The sequence below is a fragment of the Platichthys flesus genome, chromosome 17, assembly GCF_949316205.1.
Source record: "Platichthys flesus chromosome 17, fPlaFle2.1, whole genome shotgun sequence".
NCBI classification, from domain to species: domain Eukaryota; kingdom Metazoa; phylum Chordata; class Actinopteri; order Pleuronectiformes; family Pleuronectidae; genus Platichthys; species Platichthys flesus.
Window position 1 is genome coordinate 19,178,347 of NC_084961.1, and position 24,340 is coordinate 19,202,686.

The following is a 24,340-nucleotide window of genomic DNA, read 5'->3' on the forward strand; positions in this document are numbered from 1 at the left end:
TAAGCAGAGGTCTGTCTGACTGTATGCTGAACGCGTCAACACTCACAGTGAGAGCAAGATCTACTGAGTTTATGTTGAATTGTAACTGCGTGGCGAAGACAGCAATACTTTTTTTAACTGGACACTGGCGCGGGCTAGATTTCGTTTAGTGCTGCCGATAGCGAGTCTGACTGTGACAGATGGTCAGTGTGTTTGTGTGTGAGAGAGAACAATAGCAAGCGACAGCATGTTGCGAGCGGTGTTATATGTGCCAGGGGAGATTGTGGAGAAGATTAGAGCAAGTGATGTCACTTGCAGTGAAGGTGTGTGAGAGTGACTAAGTAGTTTTGAGAGGAGCAGTGCGAGTGGGCGTGTCACTGAGGAGCAGAGCACACTGAATGTTACGGGTCAGAAGCCTAGCACTTGTCTGACCTGGACTTGTAATGACAAGTAGACTCTAGTTACGGTTTTAAAACAGCTTCAGATACATGAAACATTTAACCGTATATGAGAACACATAAAAAAAAAGAACACATCAAACTCATCTGAACCCAACTGTGAGCTGACAAACCTTAAGATGGAAATCCCAAGAGTCTTCAGTTACATTCGCTGATAATTTCAGTAAAATAAGGAGTACCTTCATGCTGAGTTTAATATGTGGGCGGTTAATGAAAGAAATCAGTCATCGACACAGCTCCCACACTGCCATTCACCAAAGAAAAATGAATGAAGATTGAAATATGAATGCATGACTAAAAGAAAGAGTAACAGCAGTGAAGACCTAGTGTTAGTGTGAAGAAGAGTCATAAACCCTATATCCATTCTTGTGCATGAATGTTTTCCTCACACGGGAAATTTTAGCTCTGTATTTTCTGCAAATCTGGAAGCACCCAGTGAAGTGTCATCCATTCTATTATTTAGCAGACTGAATGTAATGGATGATAAAGTGAGGCTGGAATCCTGCGGTATGTGACGGTAAAGACTTAAATTAGGATATTCATTTAGCTGTATCGCGATGGGGACAAAGTGCTGGTGGCATTAAAACATGAAATTAAAGAGATTAATCAGGAGGTTTATCAACAGAAGTAAAAAGGGGATAATGTTGCTCTTTAACAAATAGTTTCAATATCGATCATTGCACTCCCTCCCAGGTACGGTTTGGTTTGCGGTTACTAAAAAACAAAGATATTTGAGTGGTTAATAAGCTCGCCCAGTGGAGAGGAGCATTAACTTCTCTATAAAACCACATTAGCAGCAGAGACCAGAGGGCTAATGGTATCGTTTATACAGCGGGGGGATATTAGAGAGAGCGGCGGCTCAGCTGAAGGACATGCTGCTGTTTAAGCAGTCAGATGTGGAAGCAGTTGACAGGCTGGAGGTGAACCGCATATAAAACAAAAGCTCAGTGCGATTCAGAACAGGCTCATTATACTGTACACTGCCTGGATCCATGACTCAAACCCCCTCCATCTACTGCATGTTTTCACCAAACCCTGGAGGCCTGGAGCTGATAGTACTTTATTCTGACAGAAGTACATATAGTGTCTGATAATTTTATCATGAAGCAGTGCACTCACGGGTCAACGGTGATCTTAATGGATGTCATGTTCTTGTCCCTTTGTTTGTTGTCTGATGCATTGACTGGCAAGGGGAAGAAAACAGAAAAAGATTTTAACATTCACAAGTATTCACAAATTAACTTAATTTCAGCAATTGAGTTTATTTCTACATTCATACATGATCAATCAACGTGCTTTTTACCTACAAGTATAAATATTAAGAATAAAATAAAGATTTAAAATGTATTATGGGATTTTCCACCCGACCAACGTTGTTTTTGTAGGTCTTTAATAATTCAATTACCAGGCCGGCGCAAAGAAAATGCACAGACTGGTGTCTGGAAGTGCTTTTTTCATTTGCAGGGTGATATCAGACACAGCCACTGACAGTAACACCATATGATCAAATCTGAGAGAGTTCCATCTAAGGATCAGAATAAACAATTAAGACCTATTCCAATTATTTCTATAATGCTGATCTTCCGAAAATGGCCACAAAAAATGTTTTCAACTTAGATAAGTTTAGTAAACAAAACAAAGAAAGAAATTGTAACTTCACACATGCTTAAGGTCACTGTACCTTTTATATTAGCTGAGAGGGATTCTGCCTTGAAAGCAACTACTCTGGCTCCAAGTCTCTTGTGTAGTTACTTGGACAGTGATCATTTTCAGACAATGGAACGGGTCAAACACAGGCTGAGAGGGCCTAGTATGCAGATCCTTGACAATACTCCCACATGGCAAGAACCGGGGCACATCAGCAGTGCAGCATTACGCCTACATTTTACTGAGTCATTAAAAGGAATATGTAACACAGATTGTACAACTGCTTTATTAGCCTTTATTCATCCAGTAAAAGCTGACTGTGCATGCTTGCATTTCCACAGTAAAAATAAATGAGACTCTTCTTTTTTCACAGAGATCTCTATTCATGCTGCAAACAGAGCACACATAGACACGCTCACACAGGGAAACTAATCTCTCTGTACAGTCCTAGATCAGTGCTGCTAAGCGCAGCCAACACCACACTGTGAGCGATGTTGACATATTTATGGACTTCAATATTCCAGTTAGAAGGGGACAATCTAAAATGACAAATTAACCATTATATTAACTGTGTAGATGATAGTGTCAGAGGATGATGAGCAGTGTGCCTTCGCTTACCAAGAATTTCATCAAAGATTTTGTACAGCCCGGGAACGTAGGTGATTTCCCTCTGGTTCATGCCGATATCTTCATCAAAAACCCACATTTGCTGAAAGGTAGAAAATAAAAACAGGATAAGAGAAGTGAAAATAAAAAATCAAGTGTAAGCATATTTTTTATTCAGAATAAATGGCTGGAAACCTCGTCAACCTAAACTCAGGAAAAATCAATTGTCATATTACTCAATAAGAAAATTAACTGTTAGTTGCTGTCCTAAAACCTGCAACCAATTATTGTCTGTCAAAACTTAATTGAATACTTGTTTCAACTGAATTTAAACAAAGCTGTTGTTACCGCCCCCAAGGACATTCAGGGTTCACACACATTTTGACCAATGGATTGCCATGACTTTTCAATAACTTTAAACCAAATTTCCATGACCGAACATTTTGTGAAATCTTTATGTATACGCGAAAAAGTGACAAAATGTAGTATTTAAACTAACAATGAGAATTCCGAGGCATACAGTATACCTTAAATGACACAAACCCAAGTATGCCTGCATATATGTTGACTGCATTTCTTTAAAAGTATATGAATAAAACTCAACGTAAATGAACGACATGATAATATGAATATGACAAATTTCCATGACTTTTCCCAAACTTTGGGGATTTTATCTTTTCCGAACTTTTCCAGGCCAGGAAAAACACATTTTAAAATTCCATGACTTTTCCAGGTTTTCCATGACCATTGGAGCCCTGGACATTACATTTTGACCTACAATGTCCAGCATGTGAAATTAGACAATGCTGGAAGTATTACATTAGAGAAAAGTTGTTGACTGCAACATGCTGTTTCACTGTCTTGTTTTCTCCTCCTCAGCGAGGAGGGAGCACACATCTCTAATGTTAGTGTCAATCCAATATTCAAATGACTGGATATTGGGCATCTCATGACTGGTTATGTGCAGAAACACAACACATATGGATGAGGGAATATTTTGTCTGCCTTGTTTCTCCACTGACTCTGCTGGTGTAATGCCACACTACTAACCCATATAGCAGCTAATCCCACATGACAATATATGCCATTGGTGTAGCTTGGCCAACTGGCTTAAGATTTCTACGGTCCATGGTGAACCATCAGGAGGAACATCCAGAGCATTAGTTTTTTTTTTCTAATGCACCTGAAAATTCTCCCAGCAGAGTGCTCGGTCCAACTTTAAGATGTTTAGTTGTGCAATGTTGCATCAGACAGACTGTGAGACTCCGGCTGCTTCCACAATGATAAGTTTTTGTTATAAAACACGCTACTAATACTCATAATTTACACTTGCAGTCCATGCATTGGAGTCAGGGCCCCTTTAATCAAATGATAATAAAGTCACTTTATCTGTTTCTTTTCAATGACACTGTAGCTGCTTTCAGACTCGACTGTATATTGTCCGGAGGAGGTGCATGTCTGAACCAAAATGTCTGAGCGACTTTCTACAGACATTATCAGTCTGACCTCCTAGTATAATGTCCCTAGAAATCCAGGAGCAGTTGATGTGTGAACACAACAGGGGATGAGCCACTGGATGACTCTGAGCAAGTGGGGGGTTGTGGGAAGTTTTTTTTTTTTTTTTTACCTGTTGTGACTCAGTCACCTGAATAACTGCTTTTTTCCCTTGTATACAACTAGTCCTAGGTACTCAAAATAAGTACCAATACTATCCAGTATGAAGCCGTGCATTTTCTATTTGTTCACAATTAAAACCTTCTACAAACAAATCCTCTCCTGGAACCGTCACCTTATCGTGGTGGAGAGGTGTGCGTGTCCCTATGAACCTGAGGGCTGTGTTGTCTGGAGCCTTGTGCTCCTGGTAGGGTCTCTCATGGCAGAGTGGTCTCAGGTGAGGGGCCAGACTAAGAATGGTTCAAAAAACCTCAATGAATAACGAAAAAAGAGGAGATGTGACCCGGCCCGGAGGAAGCCCGGGGCCCCCGTCTGGAGCTAGGCCCAGACGGAGGGCTCGATAGGGAGCGCCTGGTGGCCGGGTTTGCCACGGAGCCCGGTCGGGCATAGCCCGAACAAACTACGTGGCATCCCCCCTCTCTTCATCCCATGGGCCCACCACCTGTGGGAAGACCCGTTGGGGTCGGGTGCGCAGCCACATGGGTGGCAGCGAAGGTCAGGGGTCTCGACGGACCAGACCCGGGCGGCAGAAGCTGGCTCTGGGGACGTGGAACGTCACCTCGCTGTGGGGAAAGGAACCGGAGCTTGTGAGGGAGGTGGAGCGCTATCAGTTAGATCTGGTGGGGCTTACCTCCACGCACAGTCTCAGCTCTGGTACCGTACTCTTGGATAAGGGTTGGACTCTATTCTTCTCCGGAGTTGCCGAGGGCGTGAGGCGCCGGGCGGGTGTGGGGATACTCATAAATCCCCGGCTGAGCGCCGCGGTGTTGGAGTTTACCCCGGTAGACGACAGGGTGGCCTCCCTGCGCCTAAGGGTTGTAGGGGGGAAAACTCTGACTGTTGTTTGTGCGTATGCACCAAACAGCAGCTCAGAGTACTCGGCCTTCTTGGAGACCCTGAATGAAGTCCTGTATGGGGCTCCAGTAGGGGACTCCGTAGTTCTGCTGGGTGACTTCAACGCCCACGTGGGCAACGATGGAGACACCTGGAGAGGCGTGGTGGGGAGGAACGGCCTCCCTGATCTAAACCCGAGCGGTCGTTTGTTATTGGACTTCTGTGCTAGTCATGGATTATCCATAACAAACACCATGTTCGAACATAAGGGTGCTCATAAGTGTACCTGGTACCAGAGTACCCTAGGCCGAAGATCAATGATCGATTTTGTGATTGTGTCATCTGATCTGAGGCTGCATGTTTTGGACACTCGGGTAAAGAGAGGGGCAGAACTGTCAACCGACCACCATCTGGTTGTGAGTTGGATCAGGGAATGGGGGAAATTTCCGGATAGACCTGGTAAGCCCAAACGAGTAGTGCGGGTGAACTGGGAACGTCTGGAGGAGGCCCCCGTCCTAGGTATCTTCAACTCACACCTTCGGCGGAGTTTTTCTGGCATTCCTGTGGAGGTTGGGGGCATTGAGCCAGAGTGGGCGGTGTTCAAAGCCTCCATTGCTGAAGCTGCGGTGGCTAGCTGTGGCCTCAGGGTCTAAGGCTCCTCAAGGGGCGGTAACCCTCGGACCACGTGGTGGACACCGGTGGTCAGGGAAGCCGTCCGATTGAAGAAGGAGGCCTTCCGGGATATGATATCCTTGAGGACTCCGGACTCGGTTGCAGGGTACCGACAGGCCCGAAGGGCTGCAGCTGCTGCCGTGTCGGAGGCTAAGCAGCGGGTGTGGGAGAAGTTCGGAGAGGCCATGGAGAAGGACTTTCGGTCGGCACCAAAGTGTTTCTGGAAGACTATCCGGCACCTCAGGAGGGGGAAACGGGGAACCATCCAAGCTGTGTACAGTAAGGATGGGACTCTGTTGACCTCAACTGAGGAGGTCGTCGGACGTTGGAAGGAACACTTTGAGGAACTCCTGAATCCGAATAACACGCCCTCTATGTTGGAGGCAGAGCTCGAGGTTGATGGTGTTTCGTCGTCAATTTCCCTGGTGGAGGTCACTGAGGTAGTCAAACATCTCTGCAGTGGCAAAGCCCCAGGGATTGATGAGATCCAGCCAGAAATGCTAAAGGCTCTTGGTGTTGAGGGGCTGTCATGGTTGACACGCCTATTCAACATCGCGTGGGAGTCAGGTACAGTGCCAAAGGAGTGGCAAACCGGGGTGGTGGTTCCCCTGTTCAAAAAGGGGGACCAGAGAGTGTGTACCAATTACCGGGGTATCACACTTCTCAGCCTCCCTGGTAAAGTCTACTCCAAGGTGCTGGAAAGGAGGGTTCGGCCGATCGTCGAACCTCAGATTGAAGAGGAACAATGCGGTTTTCACCCCGGGCGTGGAACTACGGACCAGCTCTTCACTCTCGCAAGGATCCTGGAGGGGGCCTGGGAGTATGCCCATCCGGTCCACTTGTGTTTTGTGGATCTGGAGAAGGCGTATGACCGGGTCCCCCGGGAGAAACTGTGGGAGGTGCTGCGGGAGTATGGGGTAAGGGGGTCTCTCCTCAGGGCCATCCAATCTCTGTACTCCCAAAGCGTGAGCTGTGTTCGGGTCCTCGGCAGCCAGTCAGTTTCGTTCTCAGTGGGTGCTGGTCTCCGCCAGGGCTGCGCCTTGTCACCAATCCTGTTTGTGATATACATGGACAGGATATCGAGGCGTAGTCGTGGTGGGAAGGGGTTGCAGTTCGGTGGTCTGAGGATCTCGTCACTGCTTTTTGCGGATGATGTGGTCCTCATTGGATCATCGGCTTGTGACCTTCAGCACTCACTGGATCGGCTGGCAGCCGAGTGTGAAGCGGCTGGGATGAGGATCAGCACCGCTAAATCTGAGGCCATGACTCTTAGCAGGAAACCGATGGATTGCTTACTCCGGGTAGGAAATGAGTCCTTAGCCCAAGTGAAGGAGTTCAAGTACCTCGGGGTCTTGTTCGCGAGTGAGGGTACTATGGAGCGTGAGATTGGTCGGAGAATCGGAGCAGCGGGGGCGGTATTGCGTTCGCTTTACCGCACCGTTGTAACAAAAAGAGAGCTGAGTCGCAAGGCAAAGCTCTCGATCTACCGGTCGATCTTCGTTCCTATCCTCACCTATGGTCATGAGGGCTGGGTGATGACCGAAAGGACGAGATCGCGGGTACAAGCGAGATGAGTTGAGTTTTCTCAGAAGGGTGGCTGGCGTCTCCCTTAGGGATAGGGTGAGAAGCTCAGTCATCCGTGAGGAACTCGGATTAGAGCCGCTGCTCCTTTACTTAGAAAGGAGTCAGCTGAGGTGGTTCGGGCATCTGGTAAGGATGCCCACTGGGCGCCTCCCTTGGGAGGTTTTTCAGGCAAGTCCAATGGGGAGGAGACCTCGGGGAAGACCCAGGACTAGGTGGAGAGATTATATCTCAACACTGGCCTGGGAACGCCTCGGGATCCCCCCGTCAGAGCTGGTCAATGTGGCCCGGGAAAGGGAAGTCTGGGGCCCCCTGCTTGAGCTGCTCCCCCCGCGACCCGACCCCGGATAAGCGGATGACGATGAGGATGAGGACAAACAAATCTACAGAAACGCTGGAGTTCTATTATTTTGAAATAGGTAGGCTACAGGAAATGCAAATATTGTAAATATATATTCATAATAAATTAAAAAAATTAACATTGAAACTGTACTGAAAGATAATTTTTCTGTCTATTCTGCTGTGAACTGCACTGTAAAAAGATAATCAGCAAGAACTCAAATCTCTAAAAGAGCAGTCCTGCTTCCACTGCTGAACCGCAGCCTGAATGTCAGAATGTCTACAGTGGACAGCAGTTCGCTCGGGACTCACCTGTGTGGTGGGCTCCACGGAGCCGATATATGTGTCTGGACGGAGAAGAATGTGCTCCAGCTGGGTCTTCTTCTGATACACTCGCTCCACAGACAACTTGGAGGCCGCCTTGTCTTTCTTGGTCCCTTCCATCTTGCTGGCATCCCCTCTGCCGTTCGCTGCCTCCTGTTTAACAGAGTTGTTTTAGTTATTACTGGATGCATGACTCTGGTTAAGCTCTGAGGCCTGGGAGAAACACTGTGCTGTTGACACCAGATTATCAGTGTTAACCACCTCAGGGAGGAGGCCTTGTCCTCCCATTGGCTTCCCAGTGATACTGGTGACAGATAGAAGAAGCAGAGTACTGTACACTAGAATGTATATGGACGGTGGAGGATTATCAGTTTCATAGTGAAGTGCACTGGCACTCTCCCTCTAACCTCAGTTATATTTTAGCAAAGTAAATATCTTTCCAGTCCGCGTGAATTTTAGAAGCAAGATTTCCAAATTTGTTTTAAATTATTGATGACCGGAAGAGGGATTTAATTGCAAGAAGGTTTTTAAGGATTTACGCAAATAGCAGAAAAAACCTGCAGACTATTTGCATTACACAGTTTATCTTCATGCATGATGCAGCTCTTTGTACAACGTCAGGCAAGTGCAATTTCTAGAATGTAATAAAAGTCCTTCAGACAAGATATACGAGAACCACATGTGAGCTTGAGGGTTGTTTTCCTCTACTAAACAATCCAAAATAAAACCTGTGACAGCCTCACAACTACAATCCTGAAATGTGTTAAGATGTTTCTTCAGTTAAACAAGGGACAGCTGCAATACAGTGGGACATAGTCCATCACATTACATTTAATTTAGCTGACGCTTTTATCCAATAAGTGCATTCAAGGGTACAAGCTCAGAACAACAAGAATCAAGAAAGTACAATTTCTTCAAAAATTGAGCAAAACTACAAAGTGCTATATATATAGTGCCATTTAAGTGCTACTAAATTGTTGGTTTCCCCCCAAAAAAATTAAAAATAATAATTTAAATTTTTAATTTTTTGAGGCGTGCCAATTTTAAATCGATGGCGGGCCGCAGATGGCCCGTAGTTTGGACACCCCTGCTTTAAATCAATGATGAGGACTTCACTGTTTGCCACAGCCTTTTAATAAATCAAATAATTGCTATTCAATTACACTGCACTGTAACATCTGCCTTTGAATTTCTTATTTAATGTGCTCCTTTCCCTTCCAAATTCACCTTATCTCAGGATGGTTTCTTTTTAAATTGCCTAATGCTTACACATTTCCTCATGATGCCTTCTATATCTTATATAAAGCACTTTGCCTTAATGTTGACATGTGCTGTACAAATTAATTTGCCACACTTTACAGCAGATAATCTACATAGTATATAAACAATCACTCATCATATGTCCATACTCTTACTTTCCATATTAAAAAGAGTGCTGTTAATGATAATAATGAGGTATTCACAGCCAGTCAACATAAGAGGGGCACAGTTTGACTGAGATTAATCATCTCCGTAGTATATTTGTGGTTGACATGAATCAGAGTAATTTACAAACTAACTCGGCGCTCTTGACCGCCGACGTGATGCGTACAGGAGTCACCGGGGAACAATAAAAACACAGTAGCTTCATAGAGGTGTGTTGCTCCATACATAATGCGTGTACTACCGTAAACAATGTCCCTAACATTTTAAGTAGTAACGCAGGGTTCTCCCGTCTACGACTTTTTAATTACCACAGATCACGCTAAGTCTGTATTAGACGCTACATTTTTCTTCAAAACAAACTTTATTTTGAAGATGTAAACTATGGCTCTGTGAAACGGCAACTGAGTTGAAGTGTGTTGTAGAAACTTGAGGACACTGCAGCGATCAGCTGTTCGTCTGTGTCCCTTTGTATCCCGGCCTGAATATCAATGGAGACAGAAGCTGTCTCCTCTTCACTGGACCGGACACACGGGGGATTTAAATGCTAGCTCCCAGCTTGTAGCTACCCGCGACACCGCGCTGACAGGAACACAGCACTTGTGTACACGTACTGTATACCTACTCCTTGTGTTCTACACCCTATATAGTTAGTTAGGAAGTTGTTCATCACACCAACTCACCAGCCAAGCCATAGCCCCGCTTCCTGCTGCGCCGTTGGACATCTTCCTTTGTGGTCCTCTTGTAGTGATGCTGCTCGCACTGTTCTCAATTCCCCCGAAGTTAAAAGTCCATCCGCATAACAAACGTCTCAGTGGCTGGAAGCTGCACGAAGCTGCTCGTCTCCCATGTTCTTCTCTGGTCTGCGTTGAGGATAGTCCTTTCGAATGTCTCAGAACAAGCAGAGGACGGGAGAGTGTCGCGGCTATTGTTAAAATCGACGAGCGGTGGCACAGCAGGCCCGAACTTCAACAAAGATGCTAACGCGGCTGGCAGCTGCTAAATAAATACTGTACAAAAAGCGCGCATGGGCGGGCTCGCGATTCACCGGGAGAGCTCCACGGAATTGAACAGGAGTTTCACTGAAATGCTGCGGAAACGTCCGACTTAAATAGTTTTCATTTAGATATGAAAACGACTGTCAGCTAGTAGCTAGATCCGCCGTCCGGCTCCGCCATCTACAAGACAGACAGCGAATCGTATCGAGGATAAACAGACCAATCAGGCGGCTGCTTTTCAAAGACGCCGGTACTTCGGCCAATGGGAGAAGTGGACCTTTAAAGACACCGTCTCTTTATTCTCAACGCAAGGTGGCGGCAAAAACCCCAAGGAAGCCCAGACAGTGGATGCGAAGTAAACCGTGTCACAGCTTACAGTGGATTTAAACACCAGACTTAAAAAAATATCTTTATTATACCAGCAGAATCACACAGAGTATTTCCATAACACCAATGCTAAAATTAAATTGCTTCATTTATCATTACGCACACAATTATCTATACAGGTGTTGTTCTTCCTTCCCCCTTCCCAACTCCTGATGTGGTTAACATGCTATACAAGTATATCTGACTTGGTTGGACTTACATGATTGTAACTGTGGAGCAAGAGGCCACTGTAAAGACAGTAACACACATATTGTGTCAAAAGTAACACACTTTACAATACATGGAACTGGAGATACCTGAGCTGATGAGGGTTTCCACACATGGTTTGCTGTGTGACATCTGTCCCCACATTACAAAGAAGTATAGGTTACAAACAGTTAATGGCTTCATGGTGAAAGCTCTTTACAGGTCTATCTCAGATTCCATTTCTCATTAGCTGCTTACAGACACGCACTGAACTCAGAAGAATCTCAGAACATTCTCCGGAGAGGCTGAGTGTGAGAACGCAAATGTGCAAGTATGAGTCTCTAGACTTTCCCCAGATTTTTATCCCTGACAAGTAAAAACTCGGTCTAAATGACGTTTCTAACATGCAAAAGACTGAATTGAAAACAAAGCATACACATTGTCTCAGGAGGAAAAAGAGGTGCCATACATGTAGAAGACACCAATGAAGATATCAAGAGCACTTTTGGTTATAGGGGACAGGGCCCGTGTCAATGTCCTGTGTGCTGCTGCGTTATTGTTTGTGAAAAGCAAACTACAAAGATGGTCCAGACCTAATTGTGCAAACATTCAACAGAGTGCATGCAGAGTTTTGGCCTATCAAAGATTCAAATGTGCATTATCTGTGATAGAACAAGCTGTTGCTTTCTATCATTAGATTGTGCATATTTCATCACCCTATACACTGACACCTATTGTACTGATTCAACAAAAAAAAGACAATTTTAGAGCTCTAACTATAATTCAATCAGTTACCACTGAACACATTAGAGCAGAAAAAAGTTAAAAAGTATTATGGATCCAGTTGTTGAGTGTAGCAACCGTTAGGCATCTTCTAGGTGGATGAGGATTTCAAACGAAGACTCCTCTGTCTCCTTCAGGCTCTCTCTGAACAGCTGAGAGTGCTGCCACGATGCCTCCCCTTCTCCCCCGCTGAGTTCTGCTACGACCACGATGTCTGACGAACCGGACAAACTGGGGAACGACTGCATTTTCCCATCTGACGGTTCACACCCAGGAGAGGAAATCAAAAGGAGGTGATGTTGTCATACAAGCACATTGTGAGCACTTATTTGTTACGATGTTATATGTTATATAGTTTGTTATTTTTCTTTTTTTTAAAGTCGTCTATTGCGTAGATGTTGCCTGCCATGTCACAAGAATTTCACTGCTCCGATGAACCTGTCATTGGTGCATGTGACGATATACTAAACTTTGAACTTTGAAATCAACGGATTTACTGCATGACTGTACCTCCGCAGAATTCTGTACTAGCTAGGCCTGCCTGCAAGGACCAGCTGACTCTCCCCGTGTGGAAGGTCTGGCTACTGGTCCTGATCGAGACAGACTTCATCTTCATCCCCACTGCAGCAAAATCAAACTTCCAGCTCATTCGTCCTGTAGAGGAGCCCTCTGTTCGAGAGATGTACACCTTAACAAAGAAATACAACTTGGTTACATAGAGCTGCATGAAAATACATCAGTACACAGTTTACTCTCATCCTCAGTATTCCCTTAGAAGTTTACAGTGGTATGCTTATCTTATTTAAAATTTGTTCCTAATCTTATTCATAGTCAAAATAATATATATTTATGTTTTAAAACAACAGCTGACAGAGGCATCTTTTGTGAGTAAGTTATTTGATGCTGTTGACCAATAGAGTCCTTCGCTTTAACTTTCCTGGTAATCAGACTAAATTGCAGTTTTGTATAGTTTATTTTATTTACTTTGTCACTGCGTGTGTGTTTGTGTGTGTGTGTGTGTGTGTTTGATGATCGTTTTCAAGCAAAATCCCAAATTTTTCTCATGGCAAAGGTAGATGAATCCATAAAAACGATAATCATTATTTGTGGCCGGATTATATGATATTTTGTTATGGCCGACATTTTAACAAGTCAAAGCAGGTAGAACAAAGGTGGGTTTGACAGCACTGATAAAGGCTGTGCTCCATGATACTGACCCAGATGAAACCATTTGGGTTGGAATGAGATCCATTTTTTTGATGAGGGGATTCTTTAATAGTAGAGTATTCTTAAACAGTAATAGATCAGCCTTGCTGAGCTGAGTTACAGGTTTCAGGACTTGTCTTGTGACTATGTGTACTTAATGTAGAAATATCTCTTTTAACACAAAATAAACAAACAAATATTAACACTTCAAAATTGAATTGCTCTTTAACTTTAACAATTATACTATATATTTTCACTGTAGAAAAAGAAGAAACTGTGAATGACATTTTTACTAATATTCAAAATATTTAACTCAAACACAATTTGCATTCACAGTTGCTACATTTGAAGCCAGCACTGTTTTCAAATGATACACCTTGAAATAATAAGGAACACATTTATTATAACTAGTGCTGTCAGTTTAACGCATTATAAAAAAAATTATCGCGAGATTAATGCAGAGCTGCCAACTCTCACGCTTTCGCCGTGTGACACACGCTTTTGCATGTTGGTGGTTGACTAAGTCACAATAACTTTTTTAAACATCATCGTATCAGGCCGTCATGAAGTACAAGGAGCGGGCGAGTGTGTGTGTGTCTGTGTGTGTGTGTGGTTCCAGATAGCGCACCGTAGCCCCGCCCCCTGCCCCGCGCACTCGCTCAGGGAGACACAGCGAGATCAGAGCTCGTTCACATTAAGCAGCCTCTCAGTGACCGGCTGCTTCTTAACTATGAAAACAGTGAAAACACAGAGTTTCTCTGGTCTCAGCTGATCAGAGATCAGCGCCTCAGCTTCTCGATCAGAGCAGAAGCTGCAGTTGGTTTCTATCGAGCTTCAGTATCTGTGTTCGCCTCCAGTCTGGCCTGCTCTCGCTCTTTGTTTGAATATTTCGCCAACTAAAATATATTTTTTTAAGCTACTAGGCTGCAGCTATATGTTTTTATTTATTTCAAAATATGGTACTTATTATTTCATACATTTTCCACAAATATGGGGAGGACTCAAATAGCCCTACACAGTTCTGTGTTTAATTTGTCTCAAAGTAGGCCGACACTTGCCTGTGTATTTTGTTTGTTTGTTATTTTGTTGCTTGTCTGTTTGAGAGGCCTGACTGCTATGTTCACAGCAAACTTGAAAAAAAGAAAATATTAAGCAATGGTTTAACTGCACTTGAGGCTGAGTCCTTGTTTACCTGAAATCTGCATTTTATAATGTTATTTTGTATTGCCCTGTTTGGCAATGTTGTTTTTCAATAAAATAAATAATTTGCATAAAGCAAGCCAATCAACTTTCCATGTTGATAGAGCATTAAAACCCCCAAAAAATTATGGAGAAAAAATGAATGAAGGGACATTAAGAATAGATACAAATTTGCGATTAATCGCGATTAATTTTGAGTTCACAATGACATAAATGCGATTTATCGCGATTTAATGTTTTAATCGTTTGACAGCACTAATTATAACCAATCATAGAATATTGGAAATAAATATTATCTGAAATGAAAACTATTGCTTTGTTAATGCTCTTACCATCTGCCAGTCCTTTTCCAACATTCTGAAGACCGACTCCTTCCTCCACACGCACTGATCCCAACCCTGAACCACCTCAGAGCTGTTGGACTTTCGACAGTACTGGTCTTTGGTGGCACTGTAGGACACGTGCAGTAACCGGTCAATCTTCTCTTTCTCAGTGGGAGTAAACACGTAACCTTCAGCCTGAGAAAAACACACGCAGATGCACTGACTGTCATCTGACATCAAGCAATTCAATCATCAACCTTGGACACATTACACTATTAAATAGAACACTACATGTGACTTAGTGGTGTCGAACAAAAACTGCTTGTATTTAGTGTTTCATAAAGAATTTTGATTCAATATTATTTGGTTTTGTGTTTAGTTTGAGTTGAAACTCCTAAAATCCCCACTAAAATCATATATATATATATTTTGAAAACATATTGAGATCCCAATAATGATCCAATGCCATCAATTGTATTTTTTGTTTATATGGCATGTTTATATTACAGTTGGGAGGAGGTCTATTGATATTGATACATACATCTGAGAAGTATAAGATCCATAGCAACATAATTTGCACGATATACTAAACCTGTGTTGAAGACTCAGCTGCTCTAGTCTCCCCCCTTGCCGTCCTCCAGGCCATAGAGCCTGAGTTGCGTCCCCCCAGCTCTCCTGGTTTCGGCTTCTTTGGGGAAATAAACTCCACCAGCTCAACAAGCAGCCTCTCCGTCAGGTCCTTCTTCCTGCCTGGACTCACGCCCTTTTGCCTCTAGCAAACGGAAGGTGGCTTACAGCAGACTCACCAAAGGATAGTATTATGTACATGGTCAGGAGGGTTATGACTTACTGAGTCGTTGAGCCCATTAATGGTGTGAAGCAGCCAGGCCTCTTGAACACGGGTCCTTCTAGACAAAACCTCTGGATGTTTGCAGGAATATCTCCACGTCACATCCACCACCTATATTGCAAACACACACATGTAATATTTAGTGATTAGTATCAACATATTCACAGTATTGTATTATAAGACTGCAATACCTGACTAAAATACCTTCATACATAAATAGTTATTCTATACTCAAAACATCTGCCATCTAACCCAGTGACCATTTTATAATGTTTTTAAGTGTGCTTCCTTGTTCCATTTACACTTGTGCACATGTATGAAGATGCACATGCAGACACAATTACACATCCCTGCCAATGCTGTCACACACTGATCTACAAACCAGATCAACATGTTAAGCAATGCACCAATAAAGGCAGCGAAGAAGGCAGAGAGGAAGTAAATAAGGAGGTTTAATCAATATATATATTGAGTTCCAGTCAGGGCAAGCCCGATGGTGTTGAAATAATGGAGTAATAGCAGTATGCATAAATTTCTCTCACCTGGTCCTTAGAGAAAGCTAGGACATAGGCTAGTTTCTTCCCCCAGCCAACCTCATAAAGAAGAGGCTTGTCACAGACATTCTCACACGAGTCACAGTGCAGCCAACGACGCTGAGCAAGCGAGTAAATCTCTGTCCACACGTGGTCTGAAATAACACAGAACCTTGAGTTAATTTACATGCTACATAAACAGTTCTGATATCAAACTAAGTGGGAATTTAATAGCTTTCAAAAGCCAAGTTAGACATTCTGCGGTGTTAAAAATGCAATGACATGTTCCAAATGAGTCAAATAGCTAAATATTTGAAACTAGTTCAGTGTTTGGGATAGTTTCTAGTACAGCACTAACAACACACACTCATCTTTGTGCTTCATAAAATATGTAAAGAGTAAAGATGTTGCAGGCAGGACTCTTAATCAACAAATTCTGTGAGGGTGATGAATTTCTCTTTATAAATTAACTTCGGGTTTAATCTAAGAAGCGATACAAGAGGCACATGAGTCAGTCATGTATATACCTGTGCTATCCCAGATATACCTGGCTTCCAAGCCAATGGCTCTGCAGCACAGGGTGAAACAGTTCGCCCACTCCCCACACCGCCCCCTCCTGGTTTCCAGCAGCTTCTCGGGATTGTTGTACCTGGTAGAGAAAACGTGCAAGCAATCCATTATAGTCTGCGTTGTGTTCAAATCCATTCATACTCTATTCCTGTTTACAGGAAACATGTCTACTGTGTTTCCATTTCAAAATGTATTGACAGTGAATACTACAAAAGGAAATGTAAAAGAAATGAAAAATAAATCGTAACCATACCAAAACTCATTCTGCAGCCTTATATTAATTTTAATCTTAAATATAACCTTAGAAAGGCAACCTAAACACCAGCGGCATACGAAATAACATACAAAAACACACGCAAGCACGCATACTCTTACCTTGGGAATCTTGTGGAGGACCTACAGAGCTGACAGTAATGGTTCTCCACTCGCTGAGCTCCCCAGCGCACATCATCAGAGCTGGGACTGAGGGAGCTGGCGTTCTCAGTGGGTCCCCCACAGCGGCTGCAGGGTAAACTGTTCACCCAGGAGAAGAAATCCTGCTTGAACCACCTAAGTAGCTCCAGCACCAGGAAGTCTTCTATTCCAAGTTTACAATCTACAAACAGGAAAGCATTTAATTTTTTCCTCTTTAGTCTCAATGTGTTAACAGTAAAATAAAGATGTAGAGTACAACTGATTGTTCTAAATAACTGAATGAAGGGACTTTACCTGGGTCAGCAGCTTTAGCCTCCTTCAGCTTGTGTTGAGCAGCAGAGGACAGTTGCTGGTGAGGGATGTGAGTCAGAGCTTTCTGCTGCAGCTCAGGGTTTTCATACATCATCACATGCTGGAAGTTTGACTGGAGAGTCACGAAGAAGCTCATACTGTTTTCCTGACACAAGACAAGGAATCATCATTCACCAACCAAGATGAATTATCAAAATCACTGAGGGACTTGCATGTATATTTACAGTAGTTGTGTTCTTGAGAGATGTAAGGGACTGCATGAAAGTTATTTAAAAAAAAAAGGCCCTTCCAATATTATTAAGTAAAAAAATATTTATAATTAAAAGTGAAAAGCAACAAAGCACAAATAAAATGAATGATTGGTAAACTGAAATGTACTCTGTCATGATTTTCACATTTATACAGTACATTTTTTTAGCTGCTCCCAATAAAACATTCATGTAACAATAGTGATTTATCCAAATACCAGACCATTCAATATTTTTCATTGACTGATCCATTCACCAATGCACACAGATCAGTGGTTTGACATGCTGTAAGGTAATTTCACCGTGTTTTTCTTGCATGGCATTCACTGGAGCTTCTAACAAAAATTTCCATCGTAGACTTGTTTATTCTCATTTCTTATCAAAAATGGATCTATGACAGTTACGGTGTGTTAAGCCTCTGTTGTGATGATACTGCAGCTGAAAGCTACAAATATATGCAGTCACAACTTCCGCTTTTTAAAGTAAAATCTTTACCAGGGATGATGGCTGTGATGGAGGTGGTGGAATTGGCTGACTGACAGCAGTAGGAGCAGGAGCAGCAGGAGCAGGAGCGAGGCTCTCTGGTAGTGGGGCTGCAGCAACCTGAACTCTTGGTTGGACAGGCTGTCCTCCTTGTAGCCTCTGATCCCTCTCTGCTGCTATGGATTCCCTGATGAGCTTCAGCTGTTCCACTGGTGCAGACTTGGGTAACACCAGGTGGGTCTCTGCCTAAAAAGAGGTGCAAGTGGGTGTATTAGGCCCTGTCCAGACCTGTTAATAACATCCATCCTGAGAACGGTCCTATTCACACTTGGAATTAAAATGTGTCCTTAATGTGTCTCGTGGGAGTACTAGTGAATGGATCTCACCTCCCCACTCAATATGCAAATAATCACAACCTGTATGCTTGCCAAGACAACCCAGTCTGAGAATACGGATGTGTCGAAGTGTTTTTGACGGCAAGTGTCTGCCCATGCAAGTGAGTGGGAGAGAGGTTGAGGCAGAAATGGGTCATGAGGGGCTGACTGAATCTCATGCAGCTAAGCCTTTATGTACGATTTTTATCAATTTAACAAAAGTATAAATCATTATATGCTGGTCAGTCTTGATATTGTAGTGCTAACCACTGAATGCAACAGAGAGACATAAAAATACATTTAGTTCCTTATGAAACTGTAGCGGATCAGAGGATGTCAGCTGAGTAGGCGGTCCTTCATATGTGGTCCAGAGTGCATTTGCATTCACACAGCGAAAAGAATGTGGCCACTTGTATCCCAGAACAAGTCCAGCAGTGATCTGAGTAATTGGATCTTAGGACACATTAAGTTGTGTTCATATTTGTACTTAGCACTGACCACTTGTCAGTGTTTCAGTCAGGATAGGTGCAATCCCAGGTCTGAACGGGGTCAAAGTTATTCAGAGTTATGCCATGGGTGATTATTTAGACCCCTGGGAATCAAAGCAATACAACAGGATATCTGTAATTGAACTTATGTAGTAGCAAGCAGGCAGGTTCTTACCTCCTCAAATCCCATCTCAAAGAGACATTCCACAGCTCCTTTGACGGGCAGCAGCTTGGTGGAGAAAGTAGGATTTCCTATGCGGATCGACCTGTACTTTTCCTCATTTGGATTCCTGTGGGGAGGTAGCATCATTTGTTTTCAAGGTTTTTCAGAAAACTTCTTTGGCTTTAGAGAAATTGTATATATACACACCAGCAAGTGATGCAATCCTTTATAGACAATATGTGCATTCGTTATAGCTACGAGTGCAGGGCTCAGGTACACCTGGCCTTACACGGCATAAAGACTGACTGTCAGGGCATGACGTTATCTGCCATCTAATATGTGTGAAATATACAGTACCCCTCTATCACAACCTAAGCTTAGCGTAACACGTCTACACTGACCCGCTGGCAAGTTCACAACATTACCTTAGAATGTTGTCCGCATATGTGAGTAACAACTTGGCCACGTCTAGGAAGACCTCGTCCGAATTCTCACACAATGTGGTGACTGCTGGTGACAAACCCATGTTGGTTCTTCCTCTTTAAAACACCGGTCCTTCCAGTTTTGAGAGTGACAGCTAATGCTAACACTGCTGCTAACTTGACGTTTTGGGTCCTGCTTGAAGGTGCCCCATCAGCGCCTGAATGTCTGTAGCTCTGAAACTATTGTTTGCTACTGTTTGTTTTATCATTTATATCTATAGTTGAGTTCAATTTAATCCTTCTGCATCTTATTTGATTTTATATTTAAAAAAAGTACAAGTTAAAGAGTTGCCGACGATTCAAAGTCACAGGCAAATTTAAGGCTGCCCTGGTTGTCCTGTTATATGGATATTTCCACAGTGGATGAAGCGGTGCACTTGTCGGGTCAGTAACAGACGTGAGTTGTGTTGACTCACAAATTTCAGCTTTAGTTTGGTAAATGTGTTTCTCTCAGATTAAAGGCAGATCCAAAGACTAACTGTCCTGACAGAGATAACAACATGTCCGCTCTGACTCTGTCCTGCTGGACCGTACTACAGCTGAGAGCACACAACATGAGGGCACTTCTTCACAAGAGCTCCTCTGTTTGTCCAAACCAACTGTCCAGACGACACAGCTCGGGACAGCCGAGGAGGAGAGTTGTGATCACCGGTGTAGGTTTGGTGTGTCCCCTGGGCACAGGGACTGCTCTGCCCTGGGACCATCTGATTAAAGGCCACAGTGGGATTGTTGCTCTGGACTCTGAGGAGTACAAGACAGTTCCCTGTAAAGTGGCCGCTCTGGTTACCAGAGGGACTGAAGAGGGTCAGTTTAACATGGAAAGGTTTGCCTCTCGTGGGGAGATCAACAGCATGTCACCAGCTACTCTGATGGCCCTTGGGGCTGCTCAGCTCGCTCTGGAGGACTCTGGCTGGTACCCCAAATCCCCAGAGGAACAGCTCAGCACTGGGGTGGCTGTCGGAATGGGCATGGTGGCACTGGAGGAGATTGCTCGCACCTCGGCTGCCTTCCAGGAAAAGGGCTACAACAGAGTGAGCCCCTTCTTTGTGCCCCGCATCCTTGTCAACATGGCTGCTGGGCACATAAGTATCAAACACAGATTAAAGGGTCCTAATCATGCTGTGTCCACAGCATGCGCCACAGGTGCACATGCCATAGGTGATGCCACCAGGTTCATTGCACATGGGGATGCGGATGCTATGGTTACAGGAGGAACAGAATCCTGCATAGGGCCTCTATCAATAGCTGGGTTCGCCAGGGCACGTGCCCTCGCCACCAAATGGAATGACAACCCTGTGCTGGCATCGAGACCCTTCCACCCAGAGAGAGAGGGCTTTGTGATGGGGGAAGGAGCTGCTGTGCTCCTGCTGGAGGAGCTGGACCATGCAATGAAGAGGGGAGCCAGGATCTACGCAGAGGTCCTGGGCTATGGACTCTCAGGGGACGCCAGCCACATCACTGCACCCACTGCAGATGGGGATGGGGCATTCAGGTGACTGCTTTTAGGGTTTTCAGAAGCATTTACTTTTTACTTGTCTAATGTGAGAGCCAGCATTTCTTTTATTCCAAATATTGAGAAAAAACAACTTAATTATCACACTAGAGTGAAGTTGTTGTAAAGTGGGGGTCAGCACCCCCCTCACAAGAGGGGTAAATCTGAGGAGTCATGAGACGATTAACAGAATGGTAAGTGAAACACAGTGCATCTTCATTTGCTGAGGAAAAGCATCAAAAAGAGGATTAGTTGAATAATTCTGTAGTAGTTCCCTGTCGTTTGTGAGCATCCATCACAGTTCACAGACTGACTTCCCACCTCAACTTTGATGAACTGTAGTTGAGGACATCGCCTGTAGTAGGAACTGTTCTTAGGAGTTTATTTTCTCCTCCAAATAAAGATGAAGACATCTGGCCGTGCAACCCCTCTGATTAATAGATCCTAATAGGCTTTTTTGGAGAATATATTTTGCTTTTATTACTGTAAATATAGAAACAAAAAAGGTATAGAATTGTTCTCCTAACTGTCTGACCACTGTCTCCATAGGTGCATGTCTGCAGCACTCAGAGATGCTGGCGTCTCCCCAGCAGATGTGACCTATGTAAATGCTCATGCCACGTCCACGCCGTTGGGTGACGCGGCTGAAAATGCAGCCCTCAAAAGGCTCTTCCAGCAAAGTGTCGAGAGCCTGGCCGTCTCCTCCACCAAAGGGGCTACTGGTCATCTGCTTGGGGCTGCGGGGGCCGTGGAGGCAGCCTTCACCGCTCTGGCCTGCTACCATGGGGTCCTGCCCCCGACACTCAATCTGGATCGGACTGAACCAGAGTTTGACCTGAATTATGTTCCCTGCACAGCGCAGTCATGGCGGACTCAGGGCCGACGGGTTGCGCTTACAAACTCATTTGGATTTGGTGGCACCAACGCTTCACTGTGTCTCGCCAGCATCTAAGGACACACTGAGACTTTAATTAAGAGGAAATGAAATGTGTTCCTTTTCTTAACCTCTGGTATTATGGAGTGTCAGTGACTGAATAATAATATAAAAATAACTTTATTACCTTATCTAAACAATGTTACAAAGTGTTTCACACTACAAAATCCATGGCAAAAGATGATGAACAAAAATAAAAGGTATTCAGTTCAATTTCAGGGTCATAACAAAGTCAAGACCTTAAAAGTTATAGAGAACCCCAACAGTTCCCAGTCCTGTTACGTTATTCATTAATCTTGCCACGGGTAGTTTGTGGAAAACTCGTGCTAACTGATGATGAGAGAAATGTGAATTTAGAGAAAATTCAATTTAGTTCAGATACTTTTCCCGCCTGATTTTTCGATGAAAAGCTTTAAATTGCAATGATGACAAATTCTAGGCAAAGCTTTAAAACAATCTCATGTTTTTATATTTGTGGTTCATACCTTATATATAGTGAACATGATTAAAACCTCATGTGGTAGAAGAAGTATGGTATTTCTATGGAGAAGCTGTTTTTTAGTTTTGCATTAAAACTGAAAAATCGGGTTTGTTATTGCTCTGCTTGCCATTATTTGCAGTTTGTGACTGGGTGAATAAATCTGTGTGGATTGGGAAAATAACTTCCTCATTACTGCTGATAAAAACTTAAACAAGATTGTCAAAAAAAATATGACCCTGTGTAGGAATGGATCAATCGTAAATGATTGAAAACGGTCCAGCTTCTATACATCATCATTTGATCATTAATGATAAAAATTAAAAATTAAACCACCAGTGTGATAACCTTGTGCTTAGTACCAGCAGATGGTGCTGGCTCACAACAAGTCACTTTTTTGTTTCTAATTTCACTTCCATCAACATTAGCCGTGTAGTGAATGATAGTGTTCCTTTATCGTTGTCAGAATTGGAGCAATCATGAAATGTCAGGGTGCTCCAAGGAGACACCCCAGGCTTTTTATATCCATTAGAGTTAATGGAGAGGAAACGAGTTATCATAGAAAAAGGTTGATAATTATATTGACAAGATAGTTATGGTTAATTGCATTCTGTTGGCTTCCCCTATCCAACCTACACTATCCCAAAAATGGTAAATGGTTTTGGTTTTGTATTTATATAGCGCTTTTCTAGTCTGGATGACCACTCAAAGCCTTTACAGTACAGTTTTACATTCACCCATTCACACACACATTCATACAGTGCATCTATTCGCAGCACTTTGTTATTCTATGGGGGGCCATTCAGGGTTCAGCATCTTGCCCAAGGACACTTCGGCATGCAGATGGGTCAGACTGGGGATCGAACTGCCGACCTTCAGGTTGGAGGACGACCACTCAACCCCTCAGCCACAGCCGCCCTAAAATATGGTGGAATACTTAAATCACCCCTCAGTTCTTGATGAGCGAATTATTCATGTTGAAAATCTGTACTGATGTACATTGCATAATTTGATGAGAGCAAAATAATCCAAAAACGTTCAATGGAAACAGAGATCTTCAACCCATTGAGGCCTGGATTCAAAACCACGCCGAAGAATTAAAGTCACAGGCTGATCCAACCATCGTGAATTTCATCACAGCATCTTAATTGTGACTCAGTATTGTGTATGGCCTCCTCGCTCCTGTATGCACTCCAGAGAACGTTTAGGTCAGCTCCTTATGAGTTGGCGGATTGTGTAATGGAGGATCTCCTCCCAGACCTGGATCAGGGCATCAGTGAGTTCATGCACAGTCTTTGACGATACTTGGCGGCATGGATACACCAATACATAACGTACTGCTCAATTGGATTAAGGTCAGGGGACCATGATGGCCAGTCAATGGCATCAATGCCTTCGTCATCACACTCTAGCCACACGAGGCCGGGACTTGTCATGCACCAGGAGGAACCCACCTCCCACTTCACCAGCCTAAGGTCTGATAATTTCAATTTCATGCCACGAGGAGGGACAAGGACACTAGCAGAACACAAAACTAACGAAGAATTAGTCAGGAAGGATAAAGAGAGAGCTACTGCCTGTGTCCACCACATGCAAAACCATTCCTGTTTTGGGGGGTTGTGTTGCTTTTGCCTCCATTGCACCTATTGTTACTTTCATTTGCAACAAAGCAGTGAAATTGATTCACAATCACTTCACTTGTACTTCCTATAGGGACAGATTGATATCCCTGAAGTTGAACTGACTTGGTGTTATCAATCAATCAATCAATCAATCAAATTTTATTTGTATAGCCCATATTCACAAATTACAATTCATCTCATAGGGCTTTAACAGGGTGTGACATCTTCTGTCCTTAACCCTCAGCAAGAGTAAGGAAAAACTACAAAAAACCCTTTTA

The 24,340-nt window shown here is 43.6% G+C and overlaps 3 protein-coding genes across 5 annotated transcripts in view; 1 reads left to right on the forward strand and 2 right to left on the reverse strand.

Annotated features, from left to right (window-relative positions):
- top2b (DNA topoisomerase II beta) overlaps positions 1 to 10,709 on the reverse strand; it is a 36,220-nt gene extending 25,511 nt beyond the window's left edge. For all 3 annotated transcript variants that reach the window (XM_062409423.1, XM_062409424.1, XM_062409422.1), the window contains exons 1-4: positions 10,220 to 10,709; positions 8,103 to 8,267; positions 2,703 to 2,793; positions 1,557 to 1,620 (exon numbers count right to left, since the gene is read on the reverse strand). In XM_062409423.1, coding sequence (XP_062265407.1) covers positions 1,557 to 1,620; positions 2,703 to 2,793; positions 8,103 to 8,267; positions 10,220 to 10,261 — 362 coding nt within the window. In that variant the 5' untranslated portion in view covers positions 10,262 to 10,709. The remainder of the gene's footprint in view (positions 1 to 1,556; positions 1,621 to 2,702; positions 2,794 to 8,102; positions 8,268 to 10,219) is intronic.
- A 221-nt stretch (positions 10,710 to 10,930) lies between these two features.
- On the reverse strand, positions 10,931 to 19,667 carry ngly1 (N-glycanase 1). Its single transcript, XM_062409426.1, has 12 exons — positions 19,480 to 19,667; positions 19,067 to 19,181; positions 18,042 to 18,275; positions 17,281 to 17,443; positions 16,948 to 17,167; positions 16,530 to 16,651; positions 16,012 to 16,157; positions 15,470 to 15,580; positions 15,212 to 15,391; positions 14,629 to 14,814; positions 12,401 to 12,578; positions 10,931 to 12,146 (listed from the first exon to the last, which is right to left on the reverse strand). The coding sequence occupies exons 1-12, from the start codon at positions 19,578 to 19,580 to the stop codon at positions 11,971 to 11,973; spliced, it is 1,932 nt and encodes a 643-aa protein (XP_062265410.1). The 5' UTR covers positions 19,581 to 19,667; the 3' UTR covers positions 10,931 to 11,970.
- Positions 19,668 to 19,889: 222 nt separating this feature from the next.
- oxsm (3-oxoacyl-ACP synthase, mitochondrial) lies at positions 19,890 to 22,549 on the forward strand. The gene is made up of 2 exons (XM_062409427.1): positions 19,890 to 21,028; positions 21,578 to 22,549. Exons 1-2 carry the CDS (start codon positions 20,037 to 20,039, stop codon positions 21,978 to 21,980), a joined length of 1,395 nt encoding a protein of 464 aa, XP_062265411.1. The 5' UTR covers positions 19,890 to 20,036; the 3' UTR covers positions 21,981 to 22,549.
- Positions 22,550 to 24,340: the final 1,791 nt, after the last annotated feature.

What these genes read in the sequence shown, in the direction of transcription:
- ngly1 (XM_062409426.1), bottom strand. Translation starts at nt 19,580, where the DNA reads ATGGGTTTGTCACCAGCAGTCACCACATTGTGTGAGAATTCGGACGAG. An exon ending in TTGAGATGGGATTTGAGGAG is followed by an intron (nt 18,276 to 19,066) that starts GTAAGAACCTGC and finishes ACCTCTTTTTAG; the next exon opens with GCAGAGACCCACCTGGTGTT. An exon ending in TTAATGGGCTCAACGACTCA is followed by an intron (nt 15,392 to 15,469) that starts GTAAGTCATAAC and finishes TCCGTTTGCTAG; the next exon opens with AGGCAAAAGGGCGTGAGTCC.
- oxsm (XM_062409427.1), top strand. Translation starts at nt 20,037, where the DNA reads ATGTCCGCTCTGACTCTGTCCTGCTGGACCGTACTACAGCTGAGAGCA. An exon ending in GATGGGGATGGGGCATTCAG is followed by an intron (nt 21,029 to 21,577) that starts GTGACTGCTTTT and finishes CTGTCTCCATAG; the next exon opens with GTGCATGTCTGCAGCACTCA.